The sequence below is a fragment of the Plodia interpunctella genome, chromosome 20, assembly GCF_027563975.2.
Source record: "Plodia interpunctella isolate USDA-ARS_2022_Savannah chromosome 20, ilPloInte3.2, whole genome shotgun sequence".
In the NCBI taxonomy this organism is placed as follows: Eukaryota; Metazoa; Arthropoda; class Insecta; order Lepidoptera; family Pyralidae; genus Plodia; species Plodia interpunctella.
In genome coordinates, this window is record NC_071313.1 from 6,202,152 (window position 1) to 6,227,573 (window position 25,422).

The 25,422-nt window shown below is 36.4% G+C and overlaps 2 protein-coding genes across 11 annotated transcripts; both read left to right on the forward strand.

Annotated features, from left to right (window-relative positions):
- The first annotated feature begins 8 nt into the window (after nucleotides 1-8).
- Nucleotides 9-4,922, forward strand: LOC128678754 (RNA-binding protein 41-like). Its single transcript, XM_053760526.1, has 5 exons — nucleotides 9-479; nucleotides 634-909; nucleotides 1,398-1,971; nucleotides 2,267-2,414; nucleotides 3,974-4,922. The coding sequence occupies exons 1-5, from the start codon at nucleotides 475-477 to the stop codon at nucleotides 4,159-4,161; spliced, it is 1,191 nt and encodes a 396-aa protein (XP_053616501.1). The 5' UTR covers nucleotides 9-474; the 3' UTR covers nucleotides 4,162-4,922.
- Nucleotides 4,923-5,296: 374 nt separating this feature from the next.
- Nucleotides 5,297-24,086, forward strand: Bap111 (Brahma associated protein 111kD). Of its 10 annotated transcripts, none has more exons than XM_053760313.2 (16): nucleotides 5,297-5,456; nucleotides 5,919-6,008; nucleotides 6,247-6,321; nucleotides 7,090-7,134; nucleotides 7,490-7,755; nucleotides 8,538-8,741; nucleotides 9,141-9,216; nucleotides 13,872-13,979; nucleotides 14,760-14,893; nucleotides 15,909-16,049; nucleotides 16,457-16,588; nucleotides 16,904-17,084; nucleotides 17,569-17,643; nucleotides 18,163-18,231; nucleotides 21,061-21,177; nucleotides 23,227-24,086. In XM_053760313.2, the coding sequence occupies exons 3-16, from the start codon at nucleotides 6,255-6,257 to the stop codon at nucleotides 23,259-23,261; spliced, it is 1,650 nt and encodes a 549-aa protein (XP_053616288.1). In that variant the 5' UTR covers nucleotides 5,297-5,456; nucleotides 5,919-6,008; nucleotides 6,247-6,254; the 3' UTR covers nucleotides 23,262-24,086. The 10 variants fall into 10 exon arrangements, with proteins under 10 accessions (XP_053616288.1, XP_053616285.1, XP_053616291.1 ...); XM_053760310.2 differs by lacking the exon at nucleotides 9,141-9,216 and adding an exon at nucleotides 11,807-11,888; XM_053760316.2 differs by lacking the exon at nucleotides 9,141-9,216 and adding an exon at nucleotides 11,807-11,888 and having other exon boundaries at nucleotides 7,619-7,755.
- The last annotated feature ends 1,336 nt before the right edge of the window (nucleotides 24,087-25,422 follow it).

Sequence of the window (25,422 nt, forward strand, 5' to 3'; positions counted from 1 at the left end):
CCTCAAACATAAGGACAATATTTCATTCATAAATTAATTTCTATTTCACTTATCACGACAAAATTTAAATTATATAGTATCATTAAAAGCTACAAACTACTTGCATTTTGGATCGACCTAATCAACCATTACTGAGACCTGACAATAAATGCGAGACGTTTACAAGTTTTGTTTTAAATATACATTTATATTTTTATACATATAAGAATATTATTTTTTCTAGGGCTGTTGTCTCTTAGAATTTGGCAACACTGGTAAGAACCAAGGGAAAATCTGCCACACTATGACGGGAAAATAGCGAGAAAATGAAAATCAATCAATACTGTCTCTCCTCTGTTAAATGTTCTACTATTATTTGTTTAGGTTCGGATTGAATTTCTGAATACCTGGTTGTAATAAAGTTTTCGTATGACTTAATTTTAATAATAATATGGCAAGCTGAACGTAAGGAAAGCTGAACAGCACAAAATAAGTATGAGGTAAAGAGTAAAATTTTTTTAAATATATTTTTATCACTTTTATCATACAGCGTGAGACAAAATCATGAAAAGCAAATTATTAAGAACAGATTTGTTCTTAATAATATGCTTTTCATTTGGTATGTACAAATGTTTTTTGCAAATATTTTTTTAGTTCACAATCTTTGCCTAAAGAATTCGAAAGATCTACTGAGGTATTGCCTATAGTGACTTATGGAATTTCTACAATAGAAGACTTACGAAGAGCAGAAGCAGAAATACACCTTTTAGAAAAGTTGAAGAGAGCTGGACTCTCTTCTGAGGAAGTGAAGCTATACCGTGAAAACGAAACTGGTGGTATAGATAAGCAAACCAAAGTGGAAGCAGCAGTTCTCAAGCAGAGATTGGAGGTCATTTATGAGAAAATTAGTGATTATGAAAAATCGTTGAGGTATAACTGAAGCTTATTTCTTTATTAGGGAGATTATTTTTTTAAGCCTATTTTGTGCCCAACTGGTGTCGAATTCGGCAAAGGCCTTCCCTTTTTGCTTCCACAACTCTTGGTTCAATTAATTTGTAATAAATAATTATTAGTATTTAATTATGAGGATGCTTGTGCAAACACCAGATCACTCCTCTCATACTGGAACCATTTTGTTGTGCAGGTTAACCGGTAACCATAAATTGGCTACAGCTCACTAAACCTACATGGACCTGTACAGAACCTGAGTAATTATCCTACTGTAAGGTCTTTTAAGTCCTCTTCTGATAGGGAGATATTGCACTTATTCATTCACATAGTCCAATAGTAGTATCTCTTAATTATAGAAATATTATTAATATCCATTTGTCTAAAGTTACTTATATCTTTTATTAATATATGAAATAAATTTATTCTCATTTCATGTGTCAATGTTACTTATTTAATAATAATTGCAGCCAAAAGCAGTCAGATGAAGAACCAAGTACATCAACATCAAAAGACATATTTGAGAGGCTCAGAGACAAACCCATAACAATTTATCCAGATCCGCACCATCCTATGAACAACATCAAAGACATAGAAAAAAATTTATTTAGCCATCTAAATGCTGATGTTACACCTCTGACAAAAAGACGAAAGGAGTTACGCCGTTTCGAACGAAAAGAAGATAAAATATTAAGTAGAGATGGGCATATGGAAATCCCAACAGTTCCCATACAAACAGTGAACAGAGAGGGAAGTTTGTGGGATGTCAAAGAATTGCAGAAAATACCAAAGAAAGAGCAAGTTATGCCGATAATTGGTCCAGTAGAAAAGAAGCCTGTGATGTATTCAATAAGAAACAATAAGATTGTGCGTTTGGAGCCACTTCCGGGGGACCGGGTGCACATTGAGGAATACAGAGCAGTAGATATCATAGCACCAGTCAATAATGCCGAGAGGGAGCTGCTGGAAGGTACTAAAATGGCAGTTGATGACATAAGGAAAATGGAGAGGTTTAAGAACTATGAGCCTGGGATACCGTCAAAGGTAAGCTTCACAAAATTTCAGCAAAATATCGTCAAAATATACCTATATCATAAGTTTTCTAGTGGTTTGGTGCAGAAGATTTGAGTTTATCACAGAGAAAAAGACTTTACCAAGGCTTCAGTTGCTTGGTATGATTACCAGCCTCATAAGAAAAAAGAAAAAAAAAGGATAGAAAAAGACTTTGTTTTTATAATAAATGTTAGGATAAGAATCTATGCTGACTTCGGACTTCGCGCACACTAAAGCAACTGTGAATACGCGAGAAAGAAAAAGATTTATTTATTGATATTTCCAGGTGCTATATCTTAAGAATGTGGCTCCGGGGGTGTCCCGTGAGCAGCTGGGGCTGCTGTTCAACCAGTTCACACTCGCCAATGGGGGCCCGGTGGACGTCAGGCTCATGGCTGGCCGGATGAGGGGACAGGCTTTTGTGTCGTTTTCCAGTAAGTAACCATCACACTTTGTGTGATACAATGCTACTGCAATCTCTAATAAATAATAAAATAATAATAAAAATTTGTTTATTCAGACCATAAGTCCATTTTTTGTTAGTAACAATCAAACCTTAACCTATTGTTAGTAACTACAAATAAAACATCCATCAGTCACTGCTGCCCAGTTCCGTGTGAGACTGCGCAACAGCGACCGATGTACACACAGTCCATTCTGCTGGCCACCATACTCAGGATGCTGTTGGTGCTGGCCCGCACCCTGCGCACCAGGGATGCACACCGCTTCCGCATAGTAGCGTAGAAGCAATCTACTTTCGCTTCTGCAAACATCCCTGATGCACTACAGAATCTAGGCAACCCCATCAGCACCCTAAATGCATTGTTATATTGAACGCGGAGAGCGCTGTATGATTTTTGCGTGTATGTAGCCCATAGGCTACATGTATAAAAAGACGTGCAGTATGCTCGAAAGAGTGTAACTTTCACTTCCTTCGAGCAACGTGCAAATCTTCGAGCTATCATATTAGCCCTCACCGCCAGCGCCCTCCGCTCCCTTTCGATGTCGTCATCGTCCTTGAGGTCAGAAACAAGTTGGTGTCCCAGGTATTTAACACTGTCAACTCGCCTCATCAAAACACCGTTTAATTTGACCGGTGGTATGTCTAATGACTTCCTGCCTCTGGCCTCAAAAACAATGACTTCACTCTTGTCCACATTATAAACCAATCCGTGCGAACTGGCGTAAGCTTCACAGATGGCCAGCAACTTTTTCAGACCACAGGGGGATATAAATATTTTCTCTGGGGTGTCCACAGTTCATAGCATCACTCTTCATCGAAAGCACTTTTCAAATTTTTTTATATCTCTTCTCTCATTATATCACTTCATCTCTAGTTAAACTTTATTATCATGTTCATACCTTTTTTTTGTTTACCCAGGGGAATGCTTGTTACGCACTGAGTGTGGGGCTCCTGGGCCGCTAGTCGGCCCAGCCTACCCACTAAACCCCTGGGGCATTTTCACGCTGCCGTTATGGGTGACGTCACGTTCATACCTAACCTAACTTAATTATGTCAAGCAGAACTGAATTTACAGATTATTTTAATTCAAGCTTATCTAGCTTATCTAGATTTCGAGAAACCAAAAAAATTTTTCGACGAAACGTGCTTCCGATGAAGAGTGTTGATTCTGTGCGCTGTGGACACCCCTCTCTGTTCAATTATTTCACTTCTTTCTCTTTCCACCCAAGGGTTGGCTGGAAGAAATTGCATTTGCGATAAGTCCGCCATTGCGCTCATTTGTGTTTGAATACTTTGTTGTAACTTATGTGTTCATCTATCTATATTAACCTTGTTATTCATAAAGATAAAGCATACTTTAAGCTAAAGTATTTTTGTCTCTTGTTGTCAATGTAAAATTTTGCAAAGTGCGATGGTGGCAAAACATACTTTAGCTTAGAATTCTTTAACTTTTTTTATATCCGTATGGAATGTTCATGGACTATCACTGACTCACTCTTGGCCTGTTTTAACTTGACATTCCTATTTCAGACGAGGAACTAGCAATCCAAGCGTTGGAAGAAATAAACGGAACCATTTTGAGTGGAAGACCGGTGATTGCGGAATTCGGGAGAAACAACAACACAAACAGAGAAGATGCACATATGGAGAATATGTCCGATTCGAGCCAGGACAGTAATAACGATGATGATAACCATTCTGTACCAAACGTTGGATAAAGTGTTAAGGCTGCGAAACTGTTCGCCGAATTATGACGGATTCTGCGTACATTGCTGGTTTTCATTGCGGGAGTATTAGTTCACTGCGTTTGCAAGTACTTGCCACTAAATGGCCCTAGGAAATGGTATAAGGTTTTAGACGACTTATATAAGCATATCGTTGTACTCCGACGCGAATGCATGAACATTGCGTGCCAAAATGCATACCAATTCCGTCAAAGGTCGGCGAACTTTTCCTCGATAGTGTAAATCCGGCATGACACCAGTGTGTGCACTATACCATAGAGAAGTACTACGAGTGCCTAGAAAAATAGACGTATTGAGTAGTAGACATACTAAGTCCTACATATTATACATATTAACCATTATTCTGTTAACTCTAAGACAGTATCACATGCTATAAGAACTACTTTGAGGTCCGATATTGACTTATTATTATACAGAATTATTTAAATAAAATTATAACTCCTTTTAACATCGCGGGTTAATAAATTTGCCTATTTACAGACTAAAAATAAAGTTGGCTACAAAAACCATGGACTCGAATATTTCCAAAATTGTGTTCCTTCGAGTTTTAACTCAAATATTAATTATTATGTGTATAATCACTTATCATAGATCAGTTTGGTGTTTATAGATGGAAATGTATGTATTTGCTAGCTATTAAGTTTATTTATTAATTAAAAATTACATTTTACTAATAAGTATTCAATGTAAGTTTGATCATCTCAATGTTCCAAATATACATACTGTGCAATTTGGTTTTGAATTTTATTTACCCCATACACGACTAAGAAAACTATAGACGACGGACGAGTGCAACCAAATGAGATATAAGATTTCCAACAAATTACTGGCTCAACCCGGCTTATTCAAAAGAGGCTGATAGAGTCGGCCACGTGATGTCACGTGGGGACAAAATAAGTCAGTGCTCTCATTTCTTATATGGCTTTTGGCCGCCTTAGAGCCTACTGTGGCCCTCCCTAGGGTAGATAAGCCATGAAACTCGTGTAGTTACAATTTTTTTATTTAATTCCTTTATCATCGGCGCGTACAATCCTTTTGCAAGTTGGAAAACAAATACTGTCACACATATATCAATGTCAAAAGCGTCACTATTGTCACCTTCACTCCACGCCATCTTGCTTGATTCTCTTTGGAAGAAAAAAACAATTATGGCTTCTCTTTTCTTGTCGAGAAAGCTTTTATGTGAAATTCCTAAAGCAAATTATTAAATGCACTAATAACGAGTAAACATAGTAGTAAAAATAGTATTTATCCATTTTAGGGTCTATGTAAGTAAATATTGGTAATTCACAGTTTTTAGGGCATGTTATGGCCCATATAATCGACCGGCTTGAGGAGAGCATTTACTCACTCAGATATTTTTACAACCTTTTAATTTCATTTGTGTTTCATTGTCCCATTGCATATTGACATGTTCTAGATAAATTTTAGAATTTTAAGTACATTTCTATCACTACATGAACATCATTGCTTCATCCAGATTTAGTTGTGAAAGTTCAAAGCTTCCATTTTGTTGTATGGAACCATAGGTGCATCATCAATCAAAACTGCATCTTTCTGTATTTAGTTAATTTTTGAGCCTTCACAATTTTATTGATCAGAAAACTTGTACACACACTATTAGGTACAAGGTTAATTATTATTTAACTATGTAGGTATATCAAAGCCAATTTAAGAAACATGCATAGAGAAGGGTCAAATGTTAAAATAAAATAGCATGTAATTGACAGGTTTGAAATCATAAGTGAGGGAACCAGCACATTTAAGGTCATCAGATTCAATACCAAAAGGAAAATTACATGCATTTTGCTGTCTCATAGGTAATGTTCATTACTATTTGAATAATTTAGAATTATGGTTTTTAATATGGTCTAGCATTTATCCAGTAATCAGACCTTTACAGGCATTTTTGAGAACCACTGTGGAGAAGAAATGTAAAAAAATCTTGTAGTGTTCACTATTATGCCATGCCATTGTTTTAATCACAAGTGTTTGTCATAGCACCTATTGATACCCTCGCTGTAAGTGGGTTAATCTCCGTTGGTATCTGCATTTCAGGACCTGTTATGGCAACCCCGAATAGCTACAAACCGAACACATCAATGTCGATGCCAAGTCCACAAGGCAACCCGCGTTTGTATTCCATTTGTTCACTTATTAGAAATTCTAGATAGTATTTAGAATAACTGACCTCAAATATACTTAGTTTGTATGACTGATTATATTAACCAATTTTCTTTGGGATCATTTGTAAAATGTTTTGAGAACTTCATTGAAATGTTATAAATAGATATAGGAAAATTATTAAGTAAAAATTCAAATTTTTCTATAAATTAAAATCCTGTAGGGAGGAATTTTTGTTAGAGATTTCTAGTATTCATGGTAAAATACCTAGGTAGAAACTTCATTTTTGTCTCTTTGTCAAGATTGTCTAAATTATAACAATTGTTGACAATTATTAATCTAAGCTTTTATTGTTACCAGTATACCTATTTTTATAATCAGTCTTGCAGTGAAGTCAGTGCATTAGATAACTAGATGTAGAATAGAATAAGCATAGACAAATTGTAACCAAAATATAAAAAAGTTTTTTGTTGTTGTGCCAGTGTTACCAAAATTTAAAATTACTAAAAGTTTGTTGTCTATGAAGTAGCAAAACTAACTTTTTAACATGCAATTAGTGGCCAGTATGCCATTGCAAGCTTAGCCTGGCTGAGTTCTTGGTATGGCTGGTTCTAAATGCTGTTTCTGTGAAGCATGGCTCCGACTCTATGCTTTTTCAGAGTTTTGCATCAGTAACAATCTTTGATTTCCATTGATTTTGAAAATTCTCCACGCATTTAGACTTACATTTATTCTCTTATGTTGGTTTTTTTTTCATGTTTTGTTATGTCGAAACAGACTACATGATTGCGGGCCCCCCCATGAGTTTCGGTATGATGAAAGGTAATACCTCAATCTGATTTTTACTATATGTTATTTTTTGTTTTTCAAAATTATGTCTCACACTCATCTGGATCTAGGTACTCTATGGGGATTCTATAATTTGTAAATGCACAAAATTTTCGTTTCCACATCACAAGCCATTGTTCACTGTTATTTTTGTTTTCTCAATTCTATTCTGTCTGCTAGTAGCCTACTAAAATACTTGGTACTGACCGCTCGCTCTCACTAATAATATTTTTTTAAATAGTTTCTAGTGCATATTTGATTACTTTTATTTGCCAGCCCGCCTCCCGTCCCCTTCCTTATGCTTCGTTTTTTTTTCTTTCATTGTATTGCCGCGCTGCTTGGCTTGAAGGCGGTATGAATGCACCGCCGCACCATAACCAATACCAGTACCACCCGCAATACCAGGGTGGTCCGATGGGTCACCCGGGGGGGTACGGGTGGCCGGCGACCCAACCGCAACAGGCCCGTTTCGGTGCAGAGAGTGCGCGGCGCTCCGCTGCCGGCGGCGCCGGCGCCGCGGCCCCGGGCAAGGACGACAAGACCAGCCCCTTTGTGTCCACTTTGCATTCCCATCCGGGGTTCCAACCGCAGAAGATTGGCAAGGGAGCTGGAGCGGTGAGTTCTTGTAAACTTATATATTTATTTATTTTAACCCTATGGTCAGTTTTATAACTCTACAAAAAAAGAAATTTACTTTCTTCCTAAAAAAAGGATATGCTCAAATTCAAATTCAAATCATTTATTCAGAAATTAGACCTTCACAGGCACTTTTTCTCGTCGATTTTTATATTTATAGTTATTTCTCACAAGCTACAAACTACTGGCATTTCGGAACGACCACTGCTGAGAAGAAATGCCGAAAGAAACTCATTTGAACAGTGTTGGTCCCTATCATGCCAGATTGGCTTACCATTATTGTTTCTTACAATGTTTTTTTTTCTAATAATATATAAAAGTACATAATGTACATAGTCAAAAGGTATATCAAAACAGGTTATGATTGTGATCCGAGTGCTGATTATAATATATATATACACATACATATACATATCCTCCAGCTCCAAAGGACATGGTGATATGAAAAATACATAGATACTGTATGTACAATTATGTATTTCCTACAGTAGAGTGCTAAAAAGCAGCTTTTGGCGTGAATGTTGTGCGAGGCGACTGAGGGGCGCATAAACTTGGCAGCTGATAGGCAACTATAGCATTCCCAAAGAGGGTTGACGTCAGGCACGCGTCCGGTTATAAAATCTTATCCAGATTTTTACATTTTTAAGGTTTATATCTCCAATTATATTTAATAATATATATTTAATAATTATAACTCCAAGCAACGCGGCGTCACAGCACTAAATGAAACTTATGATGAGAAAGACTTTACAAAATTCCAGGGAGCTGGTCTGCCCAAACCGCCGAAACCGCCAGAAAAACCCTTGATGCCGTACATGAGGTACTCCCGCCGCGTCTGGGACAGCGTGAAGGCGGCCCACCCTGATCTGAAGCTGTGGGAGATCGGCAGGATCATCGGGGGAATGTGGAGGGACCTGCCTGAGGCCGACAAGGCTGGCTTTGTTGAGGAGTATGAAGCAGAGAAGGTAATTTCTGAATCATCTTCTTTATATCCTTACTAATAAATGCGAAAGTTTGTCTGTCACGATTTCACGGTTGATTTTGTTCAATTTTGTTACTACAAAATTGTATCTATTGATATAGCTAACGATTCAAGGTCAAACAATGGGTACCGCGGGCGGAGCAGCTGGCAACAGCTAGTTTTTACTACTTTCATACATTGTTACAAAAAAAAATCTTTATGGGGTCAGGACAAAACACATTCAATCGATATTTTTTGCCATGTGTGTCTGTGTCACTTTTTGACTAAAGCAGACGTCAACGCCCGCCTGGAAAAAAAATGTCGTCCAATTATAAAAAAAAAACTTACAAAATTGAGATACTCCTCTTTTCAAGTAGGTTAAATAGATTTATTTTGGGCTCAGGCGCAGTACACAGAAATGTTGAAAGCGTACCAATCATCGCCCGCGTATATACAGTGGCTGGCTCACAAGTCCCGAGGTACAAATTTGGACCATATTCCAGTGCAATGGGGATCAGTGTTGTGTGTAACGTCACCGCTTGCTAACATGGGTTCCCACTCTCAGCTTCATAATGGCGTTTAAAATTAATTCCATTTTCATTACTGTTTTTCACAGTTCGCTAAAAAAAGGAAAGTAAATTCACTATTTCATAACTAGGATAACAAAAAGTACTATTTTATCCTTTTCATAACTTAAGGTACGGCAACGGATAGAAAATTCTTACATTTTTACGTAAGAAAAAAAATTATACTAATTTATTGATAGTAATAAGATTTTTGATAAACACTATTTGTGACAACCCTGCTCTCCCCAATTGTGATATAATATTATCTCAATCTCTCATCGTCGCTTTTTCCCGGTTACATTCAAAGCTGTGGCGTCCCGAAGGCCAGGATTCGTGTGAAAAAATCAACCACAAAAAACAAATTACATTTTGAAGATTGGGCTATGCTTTTATGCCTGCCTGACGTTAACCCCCTTTGGGGATGCTAATGTTGCCTATCATTTATTAAGGCATGTGTCCCTTAGCACGACATCCACACATTATCTCAATATCAATACTAAATCCGTCGATGTAGAATAAAACATAATACGAATTAGAGATCCCACTCGGCAAGATCATGTTGATACAAATTTGATCTTTATAGCGTTGATTGTAGACATATTTTACATTGAAAACAAATTAGCCGAATGCTCGCTGTCAGATAACTTAAACCCATAGACTGTTCATTGCAAATTATATCTACAGTAGACGTTTTAAAGCTCAATTTTCAATGAAAGTTGTTCTATCTGAGCACATAAAAAAGTTTAGTCACGATCAAAAACTATAAGCTCTAATAAAGCTGAAAAAACGTCATTATGAATGCTATAAAACTGCTAGTTATTGTTTCGTTACATTTTTAACGTCGCATTGGAATTCGGTATTGGCATATTTGAGCTTTATAATCATACGTGTAAGGTTCCAAATTTGCAATATACCAAAATTAATTCGTTTATTGAATTATTTTCGGCATATTACGCTCAATAATTTTGAGTTTTATATGTATGCGTACAAAGCTCAAATTTGCCAACTAGAAATTATAAAGAGACTTTAAAAATGTGATCATAGGTTTGTTAAGCAATGTTGGTACCCATTGTCTCTACCTCATCACAGGACACATAGTTACGGAGTATAACGCCACTGTACATTACAAGCACCATATTGTGACATGGTTAGACACAATTTTTAAATTTACTTTGTAAAAATTTCATGATTTCTTAAAAAAAATAAAACCCGTCAAACATTTAGAAACGAATTTATAATTAGAAACAATTAGAAATTTATTTACAAGTTAAGATGTAATTTTTATAATATATTTTTTTGTAAAAAAGTAAAAAAAAATTTGTGCAATCATGCTACTTGATACCTATGTCCCAGACAAATTGTGGATAATTTTGATTGGAGAATGGAAAATATTAATAATTTTCATTCTTCATTAAAAACAGTATTTGACGTAGTTGTGCAATAAGTCCGCATTTTAAAGTCGCCAAGTAGACTGTAAACCCCTATTGCTTCCCTGTACTCCGTTGGGTTGACGTCAACGCTACGAGGCTAAACTAAATGGCCGTGTACGTTACCACTAGTATCAACTTTTAAAGTTGCCACGCGAATCTTTATTTAGATTATAAAAGTTGTGAATTCTTCGTTCGAATACTGTAACATCCATAATACAGTCTGACAAGAATCATTTGGCGCGTGGTAAGAAAGCTAACTAATATTTGAGCTATTAAAATGTATTATTTAGAATAACGCTAATGGCGCCCCCACATCCCAAAAGAGCCTTGCCAGACTTAACAAAACGCGCTATAAAGTTTGGTTGTTTTACGGCGTGTCTATGGCTTGCATGCGCAGTAGATAGGGCAATTTGCTATTGCGCCGGCAAACCATAGACACGCTAGGTCCCAACTCTCGTAGCGTGCTTTGTATCATGAAGCTAGAGGTAACACTGGAGCCAGCACTATCAAGAACTTTTCGATGCAAAGTACATATATTGCTATCTCTCTATTCTAATCTCTGTTTGCGCTGTGAAATGAATAACTATACGATGACTATACGTTATATATATAACTCGCAATACATAAAATAGATAGATAACAATTTTATTTGTGTCTGTTTAACACAATTACAGACAAAGAAAAATAATATAACTAAATATACATAAAACTAACAATTACATTGCGCCATAAAGTAACAAAAAGGCTACAGCTCATCTATATGTTACCCAGAAGAGTAATAGCTGATTTTCAGCTGACACCTTTAAGGTAGCGCGAACGATAACTGAGGTAGAAATGAATGTAACAGATTCTTAACTTACATAAGAGAGGTTATACTACAGATATGAAAGAGATAGCAATATACTACAGATATGAAAGACATAGCAATATAAGTACCTTGTCTCAAAAGGTTGTTAGCTCCAGTGTTACCTACAGCCTCATGATTGGTACCCTCGAACCCCCAGTGACTAACACGCACATTAACGCAAATTTTGTACTCTACATGCACATCACCCATAATGCACGGACCATAGACGGAGTATGAAAAGACGTTAAAAACATACCACAACTCGCCTGCATACCTGGCATATGTCGCGGCGAAAAATAAAGCTGTAGGTAAGGCACTCGCGTGTACAACGGTATATTGCATGTGAATGTACACGTTTGATGTTCGAAAGAAATGGGGGCTTCCGCTCACTAGCTGGCGCCACTGGTTGCGTGAGGTCCTGTTGCTATGATGACATTAAAAATATTATTCTAAAAAATATATTTACATATACATACATATATTTTTCTAAAAAAGTACCTTTCACTACAGCAGCGCCTCTAGCGGCGAATTCACTTGCGTTAGCCCTCATTAGCCGACATGTCTTTGGACTCTAGTGATCGCTTTACAGGGTTATTTTAATGGCCAAATGTTTTAAAAATTTGAAAATAAATTGTTCAGCTTTGTCCAACAACAATATATATTTTCGCTATCCTATATAATCTGCATTTTAAGAATAAAAAAATTTTTGTTCACCCATACAATGTGCAGTTGCCCAGGTATTGTAGTTGTACCTTGGCAGCGGTGATCACTTACCATCACTACCCCGCTCGTTTGACGAAATTTCATGATGACTTCTTATTAGTTTCTTTGCTTTTTTATCTTGTCGTTCTGATGAAGGAAAACGTGAGGAAATTGGTCGACTATTTAGTTGACTAGTGTAAATGCGTTGCCTTTAGGCGACTTGAATAAAATTTGACACCAGCGTTAGCAATAATGTACTAGATTTTGGCTAGTGTTCATAAAATTACCCTGTAAGTAGATACATTGACACATTCAGAGTTGAAGACATGTTTGCTTGAAATATTGAATGGTCAAACGATTGTATAAAATGTAGTGAGAATATTTAAATTGTTGAACGTCAATTAGGAAAATTCCTCTATAAATATACTCTTGTTTATTTTAAAACATTAAATATTTATCTCTAAAATTTAAATGACTATTTCATTAAATTTTATATAATATTTTATTGTCTAAATCCTTGGTTTACATATAAAATTTTCCGCGCTTTACTTTTGTTTATTATTAAATATAAAATTGGCTTTAACTCGCATGACACTCCGACAATATTTTTTACACATACTATACTTTGTCATGCTTTTTCATACATTATATCTTTAATTTGAATTTATATTTTGTATAACTATTTCTATAAACAATATGATTTTGCATTTTCACATAACTTAATTCACATAACTTAATGTTTGGTGGTGTTTCTTTAAACTGTCATTTTCTCATAATAAAATGAAGAGGACGGTTTCACTGCTTCGTTTGCGCTACGTTGCGTTGACTCAGAGCATTGTCGCTCAGTTGCATTACATAGGTTTGACATTGAAGTATATACGTTGAACCGTCGACGGAGCATAGCTTGACTGCTCGACGGAGCATTGAGGCCGCGCTCTTAGGGCGTACAGACTGATAATAATAAAATACTTAATTTTTATTCTTTAACAAAATGCTTGAAAGAAATTAATTACCCAGTCTGTTTGCCTATGTAATAGTTGTGTTTTTGCATGTATTCAGTTTTCTGTTGCTATTTTATCTCCTTTAGAATTAATCAAATTAAAACTAAGCTATATTTTAACTGCTATATGTTACAGTTAAACTGCTGGTCAAAACCACAAGATTTAGAAAACCGATTTTTTAATAAATAAACCAGTCAAAATTCTTATGAATTAAATACTGGTTACTCGTGTGCGATTATCGACAGAAAAGTCGACTATAGTCGAGTCACACTAGTCTTGTAAAAGGCCTACTATAAGAATTGAACTATAGTCGATTTTTCTGTCGATAATCACACGTTCGAGACCCGTATTTTCATTAAAAATGTACATTTCTCACGTCAGTTTAAATCAGTCAAAATTGGTTTTGTTCATCGTCACAGTTTATTAATTGTTTAATATGGGTATCAAACGCGCACGTACCTTTTATACTTCGGGCGTATTAAGCAATTAATAATAAAACGCGAAAGTTTAAAATTCGTCACAGTTTGACTGTAACTGTATGTTAGTAAAGTGAACGTATTAAGATGTTGCGATCAATGTTTGCGTCAGCAGTAGGTAACTTGGAGGACGACAGTTCAAGCAAAAAGGGGGCTTCTCAGAAAGATCAACAACAGCAGGATAGGAGGATTGACATACAGCCCGCTGAAGATGAAGAAGGTGAGTTAATTTCTACTTCTTCCTTCGATAAAACTTATTTAGCCGGGCTTCCTTTAGTTCCCACTGCTCTATTTTAAAATCAAGTTGATCTAGTCTTTCTCTCTTTCTAGATGTTGTAAGAGGCTTAGTTCCCGTGGGAACTTTTAGATAAAAATAAAGCCTATAGCAGTCTTGGATTATGTACCTTTCTAATGGTGAAAGAATTTTGGAAATCGGTTTGGTAAATTCGGAGATTACCCGCCTCAAACATACAAACTCACAAACGCCTGTAATAATAGTATAGAAGTATAGATTGTGGGTATATAATAAAATATTTAAGGGACCCTAGGCACTGAATCTTAACTAAGGAAGAAACCAGGAATGCGCTCAGATGAGAGAGAGAGAGAGAGAGAGAGAGAGAGATAGATCATAAATTCGAAAGTGAGTTTCCTTTTCTTTTCACGCTTAATCTATCTCAATCTTCTTGAAATGTTAGGAGTACGGAGATCGTAGGGTATATATTAAGAGGACAAATCAACTGTTTATTGCGCCATTAACAGTAAATAAATAATAAATTAAATAGTGACAAATCACACAGATTGAGTTAACCCCAAAGTAAGTTCGAACCTTGTGTTAGGGTAGGGATACAAACTCAAACGATACTATATTCTATAACATATATAGATAAACATCCGAGACCCAGGTCAATCTGAAACTATCAACCTGGGACCTTCAGTGTAGCAGTCCACATGATGATCATTAGGCCACAGAGGTCGTCGATAACGAACGAATGACTTTCAGATCAAGACGAAGGGCTATCGGTGAAGCACGTGGCGTACGCGCGCTATCTCCGCAACCACCGGCTGATCAACGAGATATTCTCCGACACCGTCGTGCCCGACGTGCGCTCCGTCGTCACCACAGCGAGGATGCAGGTAATCACATCCCCGGGTTGACGTCAGGGCGGCCAGTCCTTGCGCGTCCCAAGTCCTATCGTTACCTACGGTAATACTAGTCAATAATAAAATTATAAATGTAGAAATTTAGAAATATGTATGACGAAATATGCATATGGATTTTCATTATGAAATATGTGAAAATCGTTAAGAAATACAAAGGTTAAATTATCTCTCTAGACCATATTGCGGTGCCTATACTAGGCCCCTAATATTACACTGTAAAATGTTTTTAACTACCCACAATTGTATTATTTATCTGTAATATTATGGAATGCAATAAAATATTTGAATTTGGTACTGCGCGAGGCGAGGCAAGCGGTATACCAACAGTTTTTGTCAGAGATATATTTACTTAATCTCTGTTTCTACACTTACCTCTCGTTCTGTTTCGCGCCATATTCCTTAAAATTTTATGTATGTGCTAACTGTCACATCGTAATGTCAAATTAATGTACCTTTCTCTAAATGTCGCCAAATATACATAGAATTCCAAGTGGAATGTCATTTTTCTTATTTTTTCTTTAAAAATCGAAATTTTAGTCCTAATGTCTTAACATAACAACATATTGACGCAAAGATATTTGGTGAAAACGAACTTAATTGGAAGATGACCGATGCCCGTGTGATGACACCACGCCTCAGACAAAAGAGCACCTCTTGCGTGATTGTCAAATTTTTGCGAAGGCACGCTACGATTATGTCGTGGCGTGTCAACGAAACAAAACGGAAGAATTTAATCTTCTTCAGACTATCCAATACGAAGAGACGACCAAGACCTTCCTGACATTTATACACCACATGATATCTAGTCTGAAGAAGATAAACGGAAGCTAATAGTCAATTTTCCCAAAAGATGAAGTGGACGCATGCTGCTACTGTATACAGTAGCAGAAGAGCAGCATGTGTCTACAAAATTATATAATATTATATTCATATCCGAATATGAGACAGTTTTTGTGCCAATATAAAAAATATGACATCGTTTATTTAGATCTTGAAGAAACAAGTGCAGTCGCTGACGATGCACCAGAAGAAGCTTGAAGACGAACTGCAGCAAATAGAAGAGAAATTCGAGAACAAGAAACGAAAGTTTATTGAGAGCAGCGAGACATTCCAAGAAGAGCTGAAGAAGGTATCAGAGATTTTCCGCTTAAAATACCTAGTAGGTTTATGTTGCATGTCGGTAGGGCTCCGGGCCATCACAGCATTTAACACTCGGGGACGAAAGAGAGGGAGTTTTTAAACTAACCATTCTCATTCTGCTATTAAAATATTTTTAGAGGAATTTAGAAAAATTTCAATGAAAAGGTTTTGTTTTACACGTTACGATTATTGTCTTTAAATTTGTTGAAAAACTTCGTATATACCTGCATTGTTCATTAGACAGTCGGCTTTATTATCGCTCTCCGCTAGAGATTGAGAAATTTATTTTCATTTACAAAGTACATAACAATATTTAGTCATATAAATGTGCAAAAATATTGATAAAACAACACAATAAGATATAGAGTATGTGATATTTGCTTACCCAACTCCCAGCACTGCAAGCCGGCCGTTGATGAAGAAACTTTTGGCCGTATGGTGGAACGGGCGTTGGAACAGATGCGACGAGGCGTCAACCCCGCCACACAGCCGCTCACGCTTAGCTCTTTGGCCGAGAGGAAAGATGAGGTGGTTTAATTTTTTTTCTTGCTTAGATTTTATTGAAACTGATGCTTAAAGATGAAATTATATGTCGCTAGTTTCCCAATGAAAAGAGACCGCTACCATATAGAAAAAAAAAGAGTACAATATATTCAGATAAATCTTTTATTTTCCATATAATGGCAACATGACATCAGATTATTGAAAAAATCCAAGTTTTTCCTGACATTCCTAACAAAATAAAATATATTTTGTTTTTATTCTGGCAACATACAGTAGTGTGAAGTTATGACATGACATGATGTGATGATTTTGTAACGAGAAATTTTCGATAATTCTCAGCCGATGGACCAGGATCAGAACCAAATCAAGAGCGAATCAAACGGACCCAACCCTCCCACTCAGGTGGACAAAGTGTCCACCACTGAAGTGAAGCCTGACGGGAACGTCACCACGGAGCTGAACAAACCCGAGGCAGAGGTCAAGAAGGAGGAGAATGGGGCCAGCGGACCCGAGAGCGAAGGTTAGTTATTATCAAATTGCCCTAATCCACCCACTCAGGTGGACAAAGTGTCCATTGAAGTGGTCTGAGTTAGTGATTGACCCGAGAGCGAAGATTATTTATTATCAAATTATTATATACCTGACACGGTGCGCAGACGCACGAAGTGTGTCTCGTCGGGCAGTGTACAGGGTTTTTCTAGTGACGCACGTCAAACGACTGTAGTGGGGGGAGAGTGGGGCGTTGTAACAATCAGCATAAAGAAACCGTTGCAATTAAAAAAAAATAAAAATGTTTTTCTCTCACAAATATATAGGTTTAAATTCATTTTAACATCAATTTGTATATTTGTACTCATGTTTTTGGCAAATCATTTCTTTCTCTCTAGAGTTATATTTTTCGCAGTCTGCATACTTCTCTAAAAATATACACATTACTTGTGATGATGATGATGATGGAAATAAAATAACAAATGTGAATGCTAACCGTCCCGATGTATCCTCAGGCGAGCGCAAGGAAGACAAACCGAAGCCCGAGCTGAAGGAGGCGCCGCCCGCCGCCGCCTCGCCGCCGCACCACCGTATGTCTTGCGGAAGTCTTAGTAGTTTGTAGCCTTGAGATATGCGCAGCCAGACCAGCAGCGCTAGTCGCCTAAGCTCTCTTTAGCATTTGTCGTGATTTTAAGTTGCTGCAGATTTATGTGTGTCAAATTTCTTGTTTAGATTTTTTCAAAATCAAATCATTTATACAGAAATTAGGAATTATTATTTTCGCGTCATATTGTCAATTAAATAATATTTACCAACGTTACAAACTTCTTAGCATTTCAGTTTCAGTGTAATCATTATAAACAAAATCTTTCCTCTTTCCTCTTAAAAATATTACTAGCTGACGCTCGCGGCTCTTAACCATGTTATTCACCAACTAATAAAAAAATCACCTCAATCCAAAATTCATTACAAACACACTTTCAAGTTTCTATATACTATATATGAATACAGAGTTTTGATTAATATAGATAAGTGTACAACTCAAATCACAAACAAATTATAATATCTATGATAATAAAAATGAATGGTAATATGCTAAACAATTTCAGCCATGATGATGCCCCCGACACCGGGCGCGCCCCCGCACGCGCCCCCGCACGGCGCCCCCCCGCCGCCAGGTAAGCCCAACACTATTGCTTAACTTTACACTTCTTTACATAATATATACTATTTACAATTAGCTATATAAAACAACTGGTGTTAATGACGCAAAAAATCACATAGAAATTCTAATTTAAATTAAAATTTGTGATTCGGATCAATGAAATGACATTTAGAACTGTCATTTTGCTTTATCATACGCCAGCAGTTGCCCGCGGCGTCACTCGCAGCAAAAAGTATTCGTACAAACTTTCACCCCACATTCAATGCTCTATATATATATATATATATATATCTACATCCAAACAGCTGTGATGACATATATATATGTCATCACAGCTGTTTGGATGTGAAAGCATAACAGACAGACTTTTTCACTTATATATTAGTAATTATGAATTCTTCTGTTTATGTCATTTTACTAATTCGAATTATAAATTTCAGTTTACATTATATAATTCTCAAATAATATAATGAAGGGAAATTGAGACTTGTGAACTAACGTTCGATTTAAGTTTAAACAAAATGGTGGTATTATCATAATAATACATTTAGCAGCTTACAAATCGGCTTTGATAATAAAGAACAAATAAATAAATGGTGGGCAATACATAATGACTCTTAAGGCCTGTGCACACCTAATGCGTTTGCAGTAACGTTTATTTTATGGACTTGTAGCTCGATGCGCAGGTACGTGCGTACAATTCCAAACGATAGGAGTTGCCTAAATGTACTATCCGCGCCCCGGGGCTTCGCTGCCGTGGAAATTTCAGGATAAAAAGTACCCTATGTGATATTCCAGGTTATATTCTTCTACCAAATTTGTTTACAATTCGAGAGATTTTGGCTGAAAGAGTAACAAACATACACACATGCATCCTCACAAATTTACGCATTCATAATATTAGCAGGAAAAATGAATTCTAATAGTGAAACAAAGTAAACGATAATCAAATGTTGCTTTCGTTTAACAATTTTAATTATTGTATGAATTTGTATTTTTAAGTTGAAACGCTCTTTGACTCCAAGAAATGTGACGTCACTTGTCCTATCTGTCAAAAAACAAACCCCATATGAATATTTGGATAAAAATTCCTTATTTGACATTATGGCAACTATCTTATTACGCATACTTAATGCATATGCATTCGGTCTACGCCCGGCTTTAATGGGTTGTTTATATCAATCAGGCAAGTTGTACCCATGACACAAAATTCTTCCGCCATTTTGTAAGCTACTAACTGTACCTAAGGATATATCTTTTAAAATGCTGTCTCTAACTTGGCACAAACTATTTCCTTTCTCATCTCATCAAAAGGTCAAAATGTATATAATTTGCTTCATTAACATATTTTCCTTCTGATTTGTCTAATTCTAAAGCTGAGTCAGTACATTGACGTCTAAATAAAAATTTTATTTTTATGAAAATATAACAGATTCGAATAAAATTACTGAAGATTGGGCTAATGTTAAGACAAATTTGTGTTTTTCAATAGTAGAACTTTAGTAGTTGCAATAAGAACTAGTATTCAAAAATTATTGTTAGACGACTAGCTAGACAACGGATGATTGTGCACTGTCAAGAAGACAAAATATGAATGCAAATGTGCATAGTGTATGTACCTATATAAATATGCAATTATAATTAAAATGCTACACGTTTATATTTTTTCATACACCAAGTTTTTCTAAGAATCTTTTTTAGTCATGAATTAGAAAAAAACTACTATGCCAGTATTTTTTAAAATTTCTGATCTTTATATGAAATACAAAAACTAAAATAAAAATTATTTGTTGCAACTTGTAGAACAACATTCAATTTGACACACGCATTTTGTCAGTCTTTATTAAAATTGATATTGAAATAAGCGCTATTTATGAAAATAGTCTATATGTAAACACTGACAAAACGTGCATTCACGATCTCTTATAACGTAATAACTTAATGTTAGCAGAATTGACGCCCTTTTGTTGTTAATAAATGAAAAAGAAACCTACTCTTGTGTCAATGTACTGAGTTTCCAGCTTTAAAACTTAAGTTTTTTCATTGCTTTCATTCTGTTTCATTGCGTGTCTTGGACTGCACTTTCCTTCCTGTGTGCTCATCGTACAGTTGATTAACATGTACATACAACAGACAAGCGTTTATCTTATCATTATAACAATGCACTGGTTATGTGTTTTTGATAAATGGTTTTCTGTTATCTGTAATTTTTTTTTTTAAGTAATGAAAATTTTTATTGATTCCATGTGAAATGATAAAAAAAAATCACTTGAATTTGTCACATTGATCTGGCCTTTGGTATTGAAATAAAATTTTTCATTTAAATATTTTATGGGGACAATCTGATACTTGGATATTAAAAAGATATATTTTATAAGAACCCTTTTTGCTATTATGTTTAGTCCTATGGTTTGACTAACAGAGAACACTTTATGGCATCAAATCCACTGCCTCGCGGCTTCGCTCCTGTAAGAATTTCGGGACTCTTTTTTTAAAATCATGTATCTAGTTCTAAACATCACACATCTATAAATATCTTCTCTGAAAATTTGATGAAGAATGATGTCATAAAAAAGTATTGTAATAAGGATTTCAAATTCAAACATTGTATAGTCGACCGCAAGTCAAGTTACCCTGCCTGGATCTTTATGTCATTATAATAGGGGCGAGTTTGCAATGAATGTGGGTAGCTTCATAATCTTTTGAGTGTACCTGTCAAATGTCATTCTTTTTAAATAATATAGGGCTAATTTCCAATTTGGTAAGACAAAAGATAACAGAAAGCCATTCTATCTCCATTCGACTTGTCGGTTGTGTTGTGGTAACGCGGCACGGGTTGTAGGCGGGTACGGGTACGGCGCGCGGTACTACGGCGGGTACGGGTTCCCCGGGTACCCCCACTACTACCACGACCACTACCATCTACAACAACAACCGCCGCCCGCGCACCACGACAAGCGTGAGTAGACTTCCGTCACGTGGCCCGACAAATGTGTAAAAGACATAGGGTCTACTCCCAGTATTTTCCCAAGGAAACGTGCTCTCTGGTTGATTATCAGCTTGTGTGTGAAATCGAGAAGGCAATGGCAAACTCCATTAATAGTGCTAAAAAAGTGTGTGGTTCATTCCACGTAATGACCACGACCCGCGGCCTTGGGAAAATCATGTAGAGATTTTCCCAAAAAGCAAAACTCAACTAGAAGATGAGTTTACGCTGTCTCGGAAGAAACGGAAATAACTTGGTGTAAACTCATCGCTGGATGATAAATTATCGTTGGAAGATGGGATGTAGGAACGACCTTTACTAAAGGGTAAAAGCGTTTCGACCGCCGCGCTGTTATTACCATTTTTCACATTTAAATAAAGACTTGGTCAATTATGTTAGCTCACTTTTAAAGATATTTAACCTTTAATGGAATAATGTTCATTTTATTAATGTTTCTGGCAACCTGCATTCTCGCTATGCTAAAAAAAAACGATGCCCGTTTTGTAATAATAACGTGGCGGTTAAATAGCTCGTAGGGATGACCCTAAAGTGCTTAGTGATGTGGGGCCAGCATGAGTTTTTGCGAGAATCGTATCGCTATAGAAAAAAATATAGCCAATGTCAAAGAATTCGTTCAAAAATTAGATTTTCATATGCACTTTTCACTTAACTTTCACTATCTATACTTTGGAATAATATTAAAGTGATAATTGTTCTCAAAGCTACGAACTACTATATGGAAAATGATTCTGTCGTCGGTCGTTAAACTATTTTCTATATAAATTTCGACGTTGTCGATACGACACGTTCTTGAAAGTGTTGGTGCTAGCCCCACAGTCCTTTTTTTGCCCCACGCGTTTTCACAGCAGCACGTTCACCAATCACATTGCAAATGAAGCTGTAGGTAATACTGTTCAATGCCTCTTTTTAGACAAGGTATATATAATGCTATCTCTTTCTTCTGTTGTCCGAGCTCTCTTATTTATTTAGAGTAACATAAGTCTGTCTATATAAGATCTAGTCATGATATAGTATTATATAGGTGTAATACCACGCAAGACGGAGAGGTAAAAACAGATGAAAGAGATAGCATTATGTACTTGGCATCAAAAAGTTGTTAGCAGTGTGAGCTCCAGTATTACCTATAGCTCCACGTGCCGCACTGTCATTGGTTGGCTGAATCCAGCTGTCGACATCCTAAGTCATATCTCGCACTAGACACTGAAGAAAAAAAATCTTCTACAAGTCAATATATTTAATAAATAAAGTCGTGTTTATATGTTTGATTGGAGTAATAAAAAATGTGTATATTTTCTTGATAATTTTAGTCTTTTACACTTTTGTCGCGCCTGGCCCTAAAACCACTATACTAGTGTCGGGTAATCACTCTCGTAAATGTACTACATTCGAATGGGTTTACTGATATGTGAGGTATACGGCTGGTATCATAACTAATATTATAAATGCGAAAGTGTATGTATGTTCGTTCATTTCTTAGTTTAAAAAAATACATCCCGAAAGAAGTACCGGTCCCATTAGAAATTCACGCGAGCGACGCCGCGGGCAAAAACTAATTACGTACGTTACTAATCTTGTAAATAAATAATTTGTTAAGAATTTACTTTATATGATAATAACTGAATATCAGCCATATACCCCATTAAAATGAACATTAATCATGTCATACTTGGGTGATGAAGCACTTTAATTAACGAAATATGTCGATCAGTAATTCATATTGGATTGTATTCGAGGCCGGTGGAGACCGACAGCGTAGTGCGTATGCGTGCGAGTTTGTACGTGTAAACTACGCATCCACGCAGCCAGCCATCATTCCATACAACAAAAAACGTGCAAGCTTCCGCATTTCGCAATCGGTCTGTGCCGGCCCGAAAGGATGACTAACAATATATATTAGGAATGCTTTACAGGATATCACTGTCATACAAACTCCGTATATTTTTTCACGACGATTAATCTTAATGATTTAAAGAGTTCAATAACCTTTACAAATTGTTTCAGCGGAGGAGCCGCCAGCCAAGAAAGAGAGCGAATGATTGTCACCCAAGCGCGTCGTGAAGCGCAGGCGCAAGTCCGCCTCCAGCGACGCGCACTGAAACTGTCATCAGCCTGACCCCTCGTTCGCACGAGCGATGGAAAAACGCACAACGTTGGCGGTTTTTATCGCTTTCGATATAAATGTCTATAAAGAGTAGAAAATAAATAAGGGCACTGTGTACTCTTGGATGGCGGCAACACTGGGCATTTATAAACCAGTTTTGACCGATATTCGTTAGAATATATTTTCTATTCTTTAATAAATATACTGAAAGTAAAAGACTTCACGTCGCGATGTAAAAACGCTGTCGTGTTAACACGGTTTTTAACTCGCGTTGAAAATGCGCTCGTGTGTTTGAGGGGGGATAGTTCTGAATCTTAAATTATTCATTACAAATGACCATGAAAGGTTAGATAGCTCCAAGAATAATATAATATCACTTTTATCCCTATAGAGCCGAGACTTAGCGAAATTCAAAGGAAGGTTTATTATAGGAATTGCGATTTAGAAATAGTGATAGGTTGCTATCCCTTCGGCCATGAGAATTGAACATTTAACAGTGGAAAATGAACATTATTAGCTTTTGACATAAATGTACGTCAAATATTTTTACATGTAGTATTCATAAGTGGACATCGAGAATATTTTCCGGATTGAGCTATCTATTATGGACCTCTGTGAAGTGATAAAATTAATAACATTATATTATAGTGGTGTTGTATGTAAATTCCATTCATATTTTGTATAATCGATCCTAGCGCTGAATTAGCATTAGTTGTATTTGTATGAATGATGTATGGGAAAATAAATATAATTAATTTTACTAATTTCTTTTTTATTTAAGTGTGTCATTTACTCCGTAATATACACATATACTATATACAATCGTTGGTTTTTAGCCAGTTTTTTCTTTTTGATTCATTAGTCTTTAGCCATTACACACGGAATGAATGTATTTCTCGAGTCAATGACGAGCGCTATAATAAAGCTCAGTATGTAATGATTAGTATTTGTTTTCTATTCGATATTCGGCGTATTTGGCAACTTTTCCATTATTTGTATTTGACCGATTTATCCGGTTTGGTGCCGGATGTAATCTGTTCAATTAATTTTCTTGGCTTCGCACGTTACAAATAAAAAAATCACACCTTTGCTTTTTTATTTGTAACGCGCGATGCTTTGAAACAACAATATAATGAGCGAGATAGTTAATAATTCGGCCGAATATCTGGTTCATCGTTCATATCGTTAAACCGAATAATGTTTGGTATTCGGTTATGCCGTGAAACATCGACGCATCACAAGTAATGTAAGATTTGTCGAGTCGAGGACATTTATAGCATCTGCTATCATTAGTCCGGAAGTTGGCAAGCATATCGGGGCAAACAACATAGTTGGCCATTTAGTATAGCGGGTGGCAAAAAAACGAACTACTCAAGTACTGTAAACATTGCTGTTGTAACGCTTAAGTGGCGCCCCCATCGATAAGCCAACTTGAATGGCTACCGAAATGTCGATCTAATTTCAATTGTTTCACGACCGACTGACATTTGACACGGCTAAATTAAACTGGTCCTTCGAGCTTGATCTATAAAATATACATAATCTAAGTTTACAGCGATGTATTTAGTTAAATTATTCCATCTTCGCTGCTTCGCTGCCCATGGAGTTAAGGAACGTACCCTGTTATTTATAAAATGTTAAAACATAATTTATGCTGGAGGATGAGAGAGAGTTACCAGCGAGCTCATTAAACACTGAAGAATATTTTGTATAATGATTGATAGTACAATAATCTGTAGGGTTAACAACAGCACGAACGCGATTTGCGCTAAGTAGATAAAATATCCTTACATAATAAAAAGAAATCCTCTTGTCGCGTCTCAAAACAGATTTTTTGTACAGTTTTGTCATTCCTGATGAAGGTTTCGGTGTATAATTTATTACCCAAGCGAAGCCGGGACGGGCCGCCAGTTAATGATAATTATAATTTTATTTTTCCTTATACTACGTTCGATTAATAGGACTGTTTCATAAGGTTCGCCACAACCTCGATTGTAGGCTGCCACGGATAGCTACGAACCTACGAGGTTCTACGCCGTAAACCCGTAGCAAGGGACCCGTTTCTTAAAAAGCTACGCCTTTTGTAGTAGAGTGTG